The sequence below is a fragment of the Nyctibius grandis genome, chromosome 1, assembly GCF_013368605.1.
Source record: "Nyctibius grandis isolate bNycGra1 chromosome 1, bNycGra1.pri, whole genome shotgun sequence".
In the NCBI taxonomy this organism is placed as follows: Eukaryota; Metazoa; Chordata; class Aves; order Nyctibiiformes; family Nyctibiidae; genus Nyctibius; species Nyctibius grandis.
This window is the reverse complement of record NC_090658.1, coordinates 80,820,225-80,834,494: the sequence shown is the minus strand read 5'-3', so window position 1 is coordinate 80,834,494 and position 14,270 is coordinate 80,820,225. Positions and strand designations below refer to the sequence as shown.

Sequence of the window (14,270 nt, the reverse complement as noted above, 5' to 3'; positions counted from 1 at the left end):
GCTGTTAGGGCCATTCATGATTTGTTGCCAGGCTGAAAGCTGCTGCAGAGAGAGCTGCCTGAGAAATGCTGATTAATACGGTAATTGAGGTTTTCTATGAGAGAGAAGGAAAAAATGAAAATATGACTAAAAGTGTTCTTTTTGAAATGAACAGCATTTTGAGATTGCACATTCCAGACAATAGCAGCTACTGATGAAAGATTTCTATAAAAGAGCAGAAAACTGCTGGTTGAACAGGGCATCTTTTTATGTTTCTCTATTAAGGAGGAAGGTCAGAAGGTCAGTCTATATATTTCTTTAATGGCAGAGTTTCCTTTGTGATTCTTACTTTAGTACACATTCTTAACAATTTGTTTCTGTCTCTTCTTTCTTGATAAACTTAGTTTTATTCCAGATCAGGCACTGTTAGGCTAGACCTGCATGCCAGTGAAATCCCTTCTCCTGCACTACTGTAGTTCTGGGCTTAGCTTCACTGAGACACCTGGAGCTAATTTCAGGACAGCCTCAGAGTGTGCCACGGAGTTATTTGAAGTCTGTAGGCTTCATCAGCTGTAGTTGTCTTCCCAGGCTCCGGGGAGAGAGCTGCACTGACCTGGGATATTGGCATCTTCCTGTCATCCTCACAAATATTTTGCTTCATCTGATCTGATCTAATCTCTGCTTCCTCTTCTTCTTCAGCCCAAAAGCATTCTCAGTTCCTTGAAAGGCAGATTTGCTTTTCTCCTGCTCTCCTTCACCTTAAGAAGATCAGCCCCTGAAGGAAACACATCAACCCTTTTTTCTTGCCCCCCCCCCGTTTTTTTTTCTTTCAAGCTAACAGGGAAGTGAAAAGCTCTGAAACAGCTGCCTCTCAGTGAGACTATTTTTCGGTAAAATAATCACCTTCAGTATGACTACATTGTTTTTCTGTTCTATGCGGTGTGACTCAGCATCAGTTAATTAACCCAATCAAGTAGGCCGGATTTCTCTTCTTTAATGAATGGTTCTTCTTACTTCAGAGCCTTCCTAGACCTCATTTTGGATGCGCCTCGGTTTTACTGGGTATATCCAATTACATTTATATCCTTCAGCCCAGTGCTCGGGCCACCTCTCTTGTGGAATTACACCGTGGTGGAAGTTAAGCCAGGACACTCACTTGCAAGCAGTTGCCCTACTTATGTCTGCTGCCACGAGCCCTCCTGTGTTAGCGTGTACGGAAGGTCTTTACACAGATATACTATTCTCAGCATTGCAGACCGAAAATGGCAAGTAATCCTTTCCACACGTCTTTTTATCAGAGGGAGGAGGAGTGGGTTAAGGGAAAGGGATGTGTGTACGCCCACCAGAGAGACAGGCAGGCACCCGATTGCATAAAACTTGCTTTTTTTTCCTCTTTTCTCCCTTTTTCCTGTGAAGAAGTACGTAACACCCAGATCACCCCAAAATATAAGTGCATGTGTGTTTAAAAGAAGAATGTGAAACTAGCTGCCACGTAAAGTGCCGGGAAAGTGACGAGAATACACTCGCAGATGTGCGAGAAGAAGGAAAAGTAGTAGAGTTGCCTCGCAGTGAAGCAGCTAGTGTTCGCATGGGCTGTAGATGGCTATAAATGGAATTGTGCATCACCGTTCCTCAAGCCTGAGGACGCCTCGCTGCAGAGACAGGACCACTGAAGGAAGTAAAGCATCTGGTTGTTTTGTAATGAGGAGCAGGAATGCTCTTAATAATAAACAAACAGGACATTGTATGCCATCATCACAGGATGTCCTTCCTTCAGCCAGCAGGCTGACTTGGATCGGAGGAAAAAAAAATGGGGTGCAGGGTCCGCTAATTGCTCTTCCAATCCTTCCATCACCAGTGCGCTCCCCGCCGGTGGCTTACATGTTGCCCTGCGCACGATCTGCGCTCGTTTCCTCACCACGCTGCCAAAGGGGTGTCGAGTTTGGGAATGCTGCCTGCCTAGTCCTGCTCGTGTGAGCTTCCCCGCTGTTACTTAGGGAGAGGGAGATGATGTTTAAAGGAAGAAACAGAAATGTTTCCCCTAATTCCTTTTACAAGCATCGATAAGGAGGCGGCGCTGGAAAGGGATAAAGTCAGAACTTTGAAAGTCACGAATTGGTCATATCAAGTACTATGATTATTGAGGTTTGGGAGTAAGCCCTTTAAATCGTGTTTTAATCGATATTCTGGAACCTGGGAGTCATTTTAATTGTTATTTTTATAGTGCTCCATCTAGTCGAATTGAGGGAGAACGGAAGCGGGTACGTGTTTGCCTCTGGAGTTTAAAATAGCACGAAAAATAGATTTCTAGTAAAAACTGGCTCACGTGAGCTTCTGGTGAAGCGCGGAGGTGCCCGTCCGGCGGGCCCGGGCCGCTGGGCAGCGCCGCGGCTCTCCCCGCGCACGCAGAGGCCGTCCCGGGCCGTCCCCGTCTTGGTCGAAAGGGGAGGGGGAAAAAAAAAAAGAATAATAAATAATAATTAATCTTAAAACGATCGCGGGGCAGGGGGCGGCAGGTAGAGCCCCACCTCCCGCGCTGTGGGGAGAAGAGCCGGGGAGAGGGAGGGGCCGGTGCGTGAGAGCGCCAGCCGCGCGCGGGCTGCGCGCGAGCCGCGGGCGGGCCGGGCCGAGCCGAACCGAGCCTCGCCTAGCCGAGGGGAGCGGAGCGGAGCGGAGCGGAGCGCGGGCCGCTGTGGCAGGCGGCCCCCCAGCGTTTCCCGGCGGCAAGAGCAGGGCGCGCGGCGGCACCTGTCTGACAGCGGGGGAGGAGCGGGCGGGGAGCGGCGGCGGCTGGAGGTGTGAGTCAGTGTCCCGGGGAGCCGGCGCTGGAAGGGAGGAGGAATGTTGACTCCGTAGAGATGAGCCAGGTTTGCCGCCGACGGTGGGCTTCGCTGTGGGAACGCGCGCGGACTCTGCCCCGGTAAGGAGCGCGATGCCTCTCCCCCCGCTTCACCCCACCCCACCGCCCCGGCTCCTTCTCCTCGCCCTCCCCGGCCGCGCCGGCGCCCGCAGGACGGAGCAAAAGTTTCCCCGTCGCCTCTCCCGGGTCGGGAGCGCTGCCCTGAGCAGCATTAACCCTTTCGCTCCGCCGCGCAACTGTCACCCCCCGAGTTTCGCTATGAGCCTCCTCTTCCCGTTCTAACGCCGAGAGTCAGTAACGACCGCACCGCTCGCCTTGGCTGCAGCCGGGACGGGGCGCGGGGCTGCTCCCCCGGCGGCCGTGGGGGAGCCGCCTGCCGCCACCCCCCTCGTCAGCCTCGCCGGGCGGTTGCCGGTGGCCGCGGGCACGGCGGCCCGGCCCGGCCCGGCCCGGCCCGGCCCTGCCTCCCCGGCGCGGGAGGGGCGGCCCCCGGGGGGGCGCCGGGGGTCTCCCGTTAACCCGGCGTCAGTCAGCCCTTCACCTCTTCCTCGGAAGATCGTGCTCTTTCAGCCGTGGCGTTTCGTTTTTCCCGGAGGAGGGGTGTGAATTTCACAGTAGCTGCGTATCGGAAGAGGGAAAATGAAGGGATTTTATGCCGGGCTTGAACGCCATTCCCGGCTACCGGCGTAGGCAGAGATTTTGGTCCCTAATGAACCTTACGGAAAGAGCCCGACCCAGTACCTGTCTGGGGATAGCTTTGATAACAGCGCTTCTCTCCTGAATAGGCAGAGGGGCTGAAGGACTGAGTGGAATTGTCCTCCGGGGCTCCCGTCCAGTGCTTTGAGGTAGTCATTCTCAGAGGTACCATCAAAATCAAAAGGGATAAAAGAACTTTAAAAAAAAATTTATTTTATTTACTTGCCCTGCTCATTTTTTCTTTTCCCAGCCCCCAGAAACGTGTTGCAGTGCTTTGTGCAGGGCTGTTGCTGCTGCAGCGGCAGTGATGCTGGCAGGATGTCGGCTTTCTCAGCCTTCCATGCCAAAGGATAAGGGGACGTCAGGAGGAGGCGGGGGGGGCCAGGTTGTTTTGAAAGTTGTTTGTGCGTTGAAAGCCGGTGGGAAAGTTCAGGCTTCCCCATTTGGAAGAGGCAAGGCTGGGTTCCGCTCTTCCAACATGCGCTTTCCATTTTTAGCTTCATTCAGACGCAGACAGCAGCTCCTTTCCTCTTCCTCTCCTTGTTTGTGACACTTTTCTGAGGCAGCTTTTCCACAGGCGACTTAAGTGGTCTCGCAGCCATGACCCCACGTTTTCTTCAGCATGGAATATTTTTTTTCTCTTTGAAACATTAAGGAAAGGGTCTGAAAAAGGTAAAGCGGTTGTCAGCCTAGGGATTTTTTCCTCTTTGTTTTTGTTCCCTCCTCATTATTACCGAGGCTGGCGTTTTAAGGCACTGCTTCAGTCAGAGCAGCTTCATTTACACTGCTTTTTGGCTATTACTCAACTGTACCAACTATCCTGCATACGTTTTTAAAGTGTCACAGACTACTGTATTAGTCACGCTGTCTCAACGGAAACCACAACACTGAAGGACAATGAGGATTAAAGGCTGTTTTCTTATTTTCCAGGCTGCTACACAGTGTAGCTCGGACGCTGTGAGTTTCAAGAATCTGGTGAAAGGGAGAGAGTGGACGATGAAAATGGACATGGAGGATGCTGACATGACTCTGTGGACAGAAGCCGATTTTGAAGAGAAGTGCACATACATTGTAAACGATCACCCATTGGATTCCAGTGCCGACGGAGGCACCCTAACTCAGGCAGAGGCTTCCTTGCCAAGGAACTTGACTTTCAAATATGCATCTAACTGCAAAGAGGTAAGCGGCAATGCTGTGGGGAAGGTTGGAGTCAGACAAGCCAAATCACAGCGCTTCGGAAAGTGTGTGCTCACCCTGGCTTCCATTCTTTAAAACATGCACACACACCCCACCACCACCAACAAATGCTACCCGCTGGCTTTTAAGTTGGGGCCCTGATAAGTCTTTTAAGAAACTGTGAGCTGGTCGTCTGTCGTGTAATATTTTCACTGGAAATCGCAGCCAGCCTATCCCTGAAACTGGTTCTGTACCAATTCGCAAACAGTTAAATTTTCACACAATTTGAACAGCATCTGAATAAGCATATTTAAACTGTGGGGTAGTGCTCTGTGCCAATTTCTAGACTGCTGTTTGCCAGGACCATTCATTGCCTCTGGCTCAGAGATTAAAGTGCCTCGGTTGTCCAATAAATAGCTTTAAAAAAAGTAGAGGGGAAAAAAAAAACAAATTCCTGGAAATGTGTTTAATTATTTCTTTTTGTTTTCCCTTTGGTTATGAAATTGCTTTATTCTTTTCATGAGCTTGCCATATTCCCGACTTCCTAAATTCTTAAAAACTCCGGCATATCAGTTAAGGAAGTGATTGTAGAACTGTAGCAAGCTTGACAGAAAGGTGGCCGTAGCTGAAATTAACTTTTGTTTATCTGGGACAGTATCTTCACTGGTAGGTGGCCGTGCGAGTCTGTCCTATCCGTGTCCCTGGAGTGGGTACATTCTTTGTTGTTGTTTCAGAAGGGCTGGAAAGAAATGAGCCCGGATGAGCAATTTGGTTTTGTGTTTACTCCTTCATATAGAGTAGCTATTATAGCTAGGTGTGATGTTCGGCGGGGTAATAACCCAAGGGACAACCCTTCATTTCTCCTTGTGCTGAGACTTGTGGTATAGCAGCTATTACCTGTGCTTCTACTTTGGCTAAACACACTGACCACAGAGCTGAAAAGAAGAGGTACACTCATCCATGCCTATCAAATATTTCCTTCCAAAGGAGGTACTTGTTTAATCCTGCATACAGAAATAGGGCCGGACCCCCAGCTGGAGGGTATTGGCACTGTGGAATTTAGCTTGGCAGTGCCTAATACAGTGCCTAGTAGGTTTGGTAAGAGGTTAAAGCTTAAATTCTCCTGCAAAATCACTCTTCTCTTCCCATCTGCCCTGCCCTGCCCTGCAGAGCTTTGGCAGAGACAGTACACTCTCCAGAAAAAAAGTGCGAAACCTTGTTTTGTGTTATTGCATCGTTAGATAGGTCTTACTTTGGGGGGGCGGGTGCGGAGATAAAGCTGTGACTCCACTGTGTGAGACAGAAGGATTTCTTGGTTGAAGGATGAGCTTGCAGTGCAACAGCTTGGGCAGATCCTCAGCAGCCGGCTGGTGACTGGCTGCTCGGGCCGCTTGCTCTCTCTGCCCCCATTTAGTCCTGCTGCCGCGGTAGGAAATGTCTGAGGAGCTTTCAAAATTCCCAGCGCTGTGTTTGGAAACAGCGAGGTGTAATTTCCTTACGCTATAGCTCAGGTCAGTGAATCAATGTAGGAGGATTGCTGCCATCTCTGTATGAGAGGCGAGGGGAGAGAGAAGTCGTTGAAAGCTTCCTGGTTCTTCCTTGTAAAATGTGACCCGTGCAGCTCCCTGCTAGTGGGAGTTTGAATATAGGACATCCTCCTTTTGTTCTCCAGAGTTCCCCCTGGTCTTTTATTTGCGCTGAATAGCACCTACCGTAAGGAGCAATAGGAACTTTCGAACCCTGATTATTTCTAAGGTAGCTCTGAAAGAAAGGGCCGATCTGATCCTTTTTTTCTTCACCTTCTGTGAAAGCTACGGTCCTGTGAATATACGGACAGGTCACTCATTTGCTGCTTGTCTGCAGGGTGAAATAGTTGTGAATGGTGTAATCCACTTGCATTCTAGCAACTTCTGATGTGAAACATTAATTTTTTCTGTCTGCCTTCCAAGTTTGATTTTGTTCAGTGGGGTCAGGACTGAGTGCGTGTTGCTCTTGCACATCAGTGTTTGTGGGGTCAGCGAGGGAGCCTGATTATGGTTTTGACCTCATGGAAAACCACTGGGGTCCTGACAGCTCGATAGGGGGGTTTTTTTTCACTTGCGAAAGGATGAGGTAGGACTTTGGGGGATGCATGCATGCATGTTTGCCAGTGGGTTTCAGATGTGAGCTGTCTTTGTTGTTAACTTTGTGAAGAGCTGTGGCTTCATCAGGTTGAGAGTTTTAAATGCTGAGTCAGTTTATTGACAAAAACATATATAATACATCGCTTGTGAAACGCAAATACTGTCATGATTAGATCATGAAATCCCAGTGCTGTCATGATTAGTATTGTATCTGCATTTGGAGTAGGAAAAGTACTGCGTGCCTGCTTAGGAGAGAGGAAGTACAACCGCTGCTGTTTGGGGAGGGTTGCTTTTTGTGTTTCTTTCCCTTGCATGCTTTGTGAAGTGAGTAGCTCCTCTTTAAATGTTTATTGAATTTGCAAGGGAGTCCATGACACGTCATACTCTTGTTTATTCTTGGATCTCGATCGGGGATTTTTCTGAAGGACACATTTTTCATTATGAGTTCACAGTATGTGTCAGCATTTTAAAAAATGAATTACTATTGCTCGTAACATTTTAGGCTGTTAGGTTTACATGAAGTCATTTATTTCTATGCGTGAATTATTTATCCTTTCCTCCAGTTTTAGCAATTGACAAAAAATGATGAAACGCAGTGCCAAAATCGCGCTCTAGAAGGCCACATGTGAATGATGTTTTTCATGCAGATGTTTAAAAACATTTTTTTTCAATAATTTTTCCCTTTGGTCTCAGTCCTTAAAGCCTGCACAGCCCTTCTTGATATAAAGTGCCAGTTATTCTGCTGTCGTGAATATTACTAGTGACTCATCTTGGTCCGTGAGCCTGACAGAGAGAAGCACATCTCAGCAAACCCATTACTTGTTGCATTGCTCTGGTAAGGCCGTTCGTTAGAGACGGACCCTCAATCAGTGATTTTGATGAAAGCAGTGATTTTGAGCTCTTACAAAGTGCGCCTCGCAGACCTCAGACACTTACTTTCTCCTGTTGCTTTTGTTTTGTGTCTTTTATGTATGATCACTGAGGAAACGGTCTGAAAGCATTTTATTTCATGGTATCTCTTTTAGAAAGCTGGTCACTGAACGAAGCAGTAGATGTGGTAGGGTTTATGTGGGCTTCTGCAGAGCTAGCAGTTAAAAAAAAATCAGTGTTATTCCAGGACACATGATGGCCTTCCCTGTTTGCATTTGGAGAATACTGTTATTTCACTGAAGCCAATAAGAGTTTGTCCAGTGTTAGTTTTGTTTGGTTTTTTTAAAGCAGTTTAGTGGTCCCATTGCAAAATATTGTCCTCTTGCAGAATTAACAGGGGTGGTTGTTTGGGGAGAGGGCACTGGAAATGAACACAGACGTAGGAGGGTTGGTCTTTCAAAGCTCCTTCTAGTATCAAGTTTGGAGCCGGAGCCCATCCCTCTCCTGTCGCGGGGTGCGGGCAGGGCGGGATGTGCCCTGCCGCCCGGCCTGCTGCCCGGGCCTGCCGGGCTCCAGGCGTGCCCGTGCCCGCCGCCCCGCTCCCGGCTCCCGGCCGCCGGCCCCCGGCGCCGCATTAGGACCCTGGTCAGTTCCAGGGCCGCCGCCCCGGGCAGCTGCCGGTCCCGGGGCCGGGCTCCCCCCGCCGGGGCCGGGCTCCCCCCGCCGGCCCGGCTGGGCGCCGCCGCAGCGCCTCCAGGTTGCAGCTGCCCCCCGCCCGCCGGCCGGCGCCTCTCGGCGCATCCCGTCCCGCTCGGAGCGGGCGAGTTAGCTCAGCCCGGCCTCGGCAGGAGCCACAGCCGCCCGCAGCGCCCGGGACCGGCCTTGCGGCTTCAGGCTGACGTTTGGCTTCATCTTCGTGCTAGAAACGCTGCTTTAACTGAAAGGGAAAATGTGGTGGTGTCCCGCTTGCGGGAGTGTTGAAAGTTGGAGCTTTGAAGGGAGAGGGGGTAAGCGTCTGTGGAGAGGAAATTGATCTGAAAATAGCGCGGTGCTCCCTGCGGCACGGTTCAGACCCAGCAGGCTGCACCAGGGCAGGAGGCTTCTACTTGTGGGGAGCGAGCTCAGGTCATGCTCCCCTGTGGTTCCCTGCCACGATGCTGTAGGGGAAGGTCTCCTCGCCGAGAGGCAGCAGCGTGCTGAAGGACACCTGGTGGACACAAGTCTGAAATGCCTCCCTGCACCGGCCTTTCGGCAGCGCGGAGACGGCTTCCCCTCAGCTCAGGCCGTGCAGTTCCTGCGCTGTTTTGCCTGCAAGCCCTCGGTAGCTCTGGACGTCTCGGCCTCTTATTAAGCCGCCCCCCCCCCACAAGCAGTGGCAGGGCAGGACCCCCTTTTGGCTGCGACCGGGGGGCTGCCGGCAGCCTGGAGCCAGCCTGTCCTGGTGCTGCTGGCACCCCTCTCCCGGAGGGTACCCCTCCTCGACCACAGCAGCTGAGCTTGGGGGGAGCACAGCAGAGGCCAAGACTTGCTGACCAGAAAGCCATCCTCAGTTAAAAGTCATCTGGACAGCTTTAGTCTGGTTTTGCAAAACTTCAGTGCTGGCACACACAGATGTGCAGAACATCCTCTGCCAAAATAACCTTCTGATGGGTATAGGGTGAGAAATCGTCTTCGTGCTCAGCTGCACCAGGGCAGGGGAGAAGCAAACACTGTGTGTAAGGTGGATATCAAAAAGTATTTGCTGTGTCAGAGACACCAGTTCAGTGAGTGTTTCAAGTTGACTAGTTCGAGGAGTGATTTCTAGAGATTCTGAGAATTTCATTAAAGTCGTTTTAATTAAGGCCCAGATATTTTAAAACCATGAAAAAACTCAAGCTACCAGGCAGTAAAACTGGTAGGGTGTGCTGTAGCTTGGTTGTGAACTTTTCTTGAGAGGGCAGTTGGATGTAAATGAAGATATATGGGGAAGATGAGAAGAACATCTGCCTTTTTCAGCTCTCTATGAGAAATGTACAAGCAAGACAAAAATAAAACTGAGCCACTGAGCTTGTTTCAGCTTGTGGTAGGTGTAGGAAAATTTCTGGAAGTCCCTTTTCTCTCTCTTCAGTCCAGATGCACAGATCAATGGAGCATTTAACTACCTCTAGTGTTGATGTTTAATTTTTTTTTGTAGTGTGCTGAAACACATGTTGAAATGCAGACAAGCGCAAACAGCCACCACGTACACCCAGCAATCTGTTTCCGGGTGGATTACCTCCTTGATTCCATGGCTGTTGTTTGTGCCCTTTATTTTGACGTTTAACGTGAAATTATGCTAGGCGTTAGCTGTTTACCGGGGTTTTTAATCTTGACCAATACACAGGCAAGTATTTATCTGTCTGTCTCTCTCCCTCTCTCACACCAAGGGTGATACAGCAGAAGAAAATGTAGCATGAGAAAATCACAAGGTTTAGCTAATTTGTGAAGTGCTGTCCACAGTCCAGGGTTTTACTGTCCTTTGCTGCGAAGGACTGTTAGGAGGAAAAAGAAATGCGCACTGAAGGGAACTATGTGCAGGATCTGATGAGTGCTAATCTGCTTTGGTAAGAGCGTTGATTCTGTGCGAGGTACAGACAGCAGTAATCCCAGCTCTCAGTGTTCGTCAACCACTTCTGCTGTTCCTGTCTTGTTCTGAAATCCTAGTAAGCAAAAAGACAAGTGGCAAGATGTGTGAAGGGGATACGATTAATAAATTTATCTGTGAAAGTTTGGTCATAATACCAAATTAATGGGCTTTTTACCTTCCTTTTTTTCCACTGTCTGAGCAGCAGGATCAGTCTTGCAAAGGCTTGGGGTTTTTGGTTTACAAAATTGTTGGTTTTCTAACATTGTTTGGATACATTAAATTTAAGAAGATTGGTGAGGAGCAGAGAGAGACAAAACCAATAACTCAGCAGTGTTTTGCAAAGGGTTACTCCAAGGCACGTTCTTCTGAATAATGATGAATTGCTTCCTGATTTGTGGTCAGTGACTTTTTTTTGGTATAATTACTGTCAAGAAGGAAGCTGAACAACTAGAGTGCATTTCTTAGACCTAGCATAGTGGAGCATTTTCATCAAAACCCTTACGCCTTTTTGACCAAACCCACTTGACATGTTACCGGAACTGCTGCCTCCTTTTTATAAAAGAGGGTGATCTGTGAGTACATGTCCCAAAGCCATTTCATATTCTGTTTTGTATGCCACTGTATGCTGGTGAGAGAATTGTAGGTCGTCTTTATTTTTGTTCTCCTTTTAGCTATCAGGATGGGTATAGAGCGAAGAAGGTGGGGGTGGGAGGGAGGTTTCATTTTGATCTGGAGGAGCAGTCATTCCAGTTCCTGACTTATTAGAAAAGTGAGCTCTGTAGCAGTGAAGTGATTGATGGCTATTGAATATTTTTGTTTGCTGGAACTAGACTTTTGGGGGTTGCCTTTGGTAGGAGAAATAACTTCTGAAGATATTTGACAGTCTCTGTACATTTCGCTTACTGTTTCTTCTTGTAAATCTATTTCCACAAAACACATTTTTCAGGCAGCGTTCATCTTTGGCTTCCATATGTCTCGGTAAGATACTAGTGTCAAACAAAGCCGGTCATGTCATATCCAACACGGTTGTTAATTTATTTCTGTTTTGCTGACCTGTCACTAAAAATTTCTCATGTCAGTTGCTTTACCTTGTTAAGTTCGGGGGACAGGGGACAGGAAGGAAGACTTTTCCATTTCTACTGGCAACGGACTGATCCTGTGCTGCTCTTCTTGTAGGTCACTGGAGTTATAAGCAAAGAGTACATCCCAAAAGGAACGCGCTTTGGACCCCTGATAGGAGAGATCTATACCAGCGATACGGTTCCCAAGAATGCGAACAGAAAATACTTTTGGCGGGTAAGCAGGAAAAAACAGCACCGTGTTGTTGCAGTAAGCAGATCACTAAATGAGTACAGCTGAGAAGCTGGGTCACTTCCTGCTTCAGACCTGTGTGAATGCAGGGGGCAACTTCTGCACGCTGCCAGACACGAACAGAGCCAGTGGGGTGAACTAAGCCTAATAAAAGCCTGGCTGTCTTGGATGTGTGGGTGGAGAGAGCAGGGTAGATGCACAGCCCTTCCCAGCTCTGTCTTCCGAAACGGAGTGGTGCTTGATTGTGTAAAGAAATAGTTCTGCTGCTTGCTGTAGGGGCAGGTTGTTTTGCATTTCTTCACGGCAGAAAGTCGTTCTTGTTTATGCGAATGTCACATATCCTTGATTTTTCTGGCTATGAAGAAGCTGTGAAAGTACCACATAATCTTTTACTCTGGAATTATGATACATTTTGTGACATTTTTCCTGGGTTTTGAATAGAACTGCTATAGTACAGTGGTGGTGGTGTTCAGCATATGCTGTTCAAGTCATAAGCTTTTCTAGTCTGCTTCAGAAAGTGTTAAAAGAGCAGCCCATGGAACTTAGTGAAGGGAAAAATCCATTAATGCCAGATAAACACTAGAGCTGATGCCTAATTTGTACTCTGTATTATAAGTTGTAAGGGAGCACCAGCCAATTTGTTTTGGCTTGGGGAGTCTGTGCTGGGGAATATGCTTCCAGTTTATCAGTTGACATAATCCTCAGTTTCCTTTACAGACCCATTATTAATTGTTAGAGAACATTCCTTCAGCCCCATCTCCTTCCATGTATTTGTTTTGCTGCCTTCTAGCCATTTAGGTTCTGTCTACATCAGTGGATTTGGGAGTATATCCAAGCCTCTGTGCCCAGGTGCCTGCCTGCCTTAGCAATATCCCGACCTCATATCCAGGTGAAACCCAGGGCAAGCACCAGCGTTCCCCACACCCTTTTCTTCCTACCTAATTGCATCATTTTGGTTTTCTCAGATTGTCTTCATGCAATGTAATACAGCATTGCACAGGCAGTTATTTGCGTGAGCGTTTTTACAGAGCAGGCAACTGTTTTCGCGTTCATAAGGCTACAAAACTTTTCTTCTAGCTGAATTTTTTGGGAGCTTGTGTCCGGCACAGGAACAGACTGGTATGCCGTCCCTAGCCCTGCCAGTTGCTAATAAGACAGCAAACACTGGGAAGAGGGGCTGCTAACCATCTTGCAGGACTTCGTTCATATATTACAGTGAGAAAGGTGACATCATTCTCATGATGTGATTTTAAGCCTTAGTGCAGAGGGATCCTCAGAAATAATATTCTAGGAACCATCTAAGCATCGTTAAATTCCCTGTTATAATCTCTTGATTCATTCAAGACACGCTGCTGCACCAAAAATTAATTCCTTCCTAGGGGTCTGAAACAGGCTTGCATATGCAAAGGAAATTGCGGGAGATAACTTCCCACATGTTATTAAAGTCATCCTGGGCTTGCTGGCAGGAGCGGGAACATCTGCTGCGCGCGGGGGGACGCTGCCTGCGCCTTGCCCGCATGAGGGGAGCGGGGCCGCCCGGGGCCGACGTCATTTCTGGGAACCGCGCCGTGACTCAGCACATCTGGTCTCGCCTTCCCCAGAATAGGTGGGAGCCCAGTGGGGCGCCTTCGCCCCAGAGCACGGTGACCGGCAGCATCCGTGGCCCTGCCGTGGAGGGCCGGTTTGGGAAGCGGCAGCAAGGCGTCAAGTGCCAGAGCCCCGCGTTCCTGGAAGTTAGCGAGCTGGGGTGAGCAGAGAAACCCGAAGGCTCCTCTTGATGCAGCACAACTCGCCCGGCTCCCTTCCATTTTCTCATAACAAACACACCACAAAATCTCTTGCAAGCTGCTTTGATGAGGCCACATGTATTTCCCCCTTCTCAGTTTACAGGAAGTTACTCTTAAAGAAAGTGATTCTGGTGTTTACGGCCCGCGTTAAAGGGCCAGGCTGCCTCGCCCCTCTCTGCCGGTGGCTCTCTCGGGGAGGAGAGGTCCCGGCCAGCCGGCGGGCGCTTATGGGATGCACTGCCTGGCCAGGTAGGTGCAAAAGAAAGTGGTGCCCACACAAAGGCAGGAACGCGCAGTGGAGTGTTTTCCCCCTGAGATAAGCAGCGTCTCCCCTTTGGAAAGGCATTTCCTGCTCAGCGAGGTGCGTCGGTGGTGCAAGCTGCTCCTGCTTCAGGGTCTGGCTTTTGCCTGGTCATCTGTTTTGTGAAACCCAGGAAGCCCATTTCATCCAGCGCAGAAGAGTAAGGGATGTGTCTTTAACAAAAGTGTCTCCTGAGTTTTTCTTGAGTATTTCTCTTATTCTTACCACTTTAAGATAAACAGTAGCTTCTGTCAGTGATTGGGACTTCCTTCCCCCCAAGCTGATGAGCAGTTTTTAGATTCATACTTTCTTTCTCCTCTGTGGACAAGCCAGAACGTGTCCCTCGATAGGAAAAGTGACTTCTCATCGGTTGGCCTCTCTCCAGGTCTTCGTTAAGTTATGGCAGGTGAAGTTCATCTTTGCCTCGCCCAGCCTTTCTACAGAAGGGCTACAGTCCAACTGTGAGCAAGTGTTGCTTTAGGACTCGGGGGGGGGTGGAGGATGTTTGCATAGTTTAAACCTTTGGGCGGAGGTGGTAGGAAACTGCAAGTACAGAGGCCAT

The 14,270-nt window shown here is 49.1% G+C and overlaps 1 protein-coding gene across 1 annotated transcript in view; it reads left to right on the top strand.

The window, feature by feature from the left end:
- PRDM1 (PR/SET domain 1) overlaps nucleotides 1-14,270 on the top strand; it is a 30,315-nt gene that overhangs the window by 4,989 nt on the left and 11,056 nt on the right. Inside the window, exons 2-3 of the mRNA XM_068411004.1 lie at nucleotides 4,466-4,714; nucleotides 11,486-11,605. Of these exons, the coding sequence (XP_068267105.1) occupies nucleotides 4,466-4,714; nucleotides 11,486-11,605 (369 nt within the window). The remainder of the gene's footprint in view (nucleotides 1-4,465; nucleotides 4,715-11,485; nucleotides 11,606-14,270) is intronic.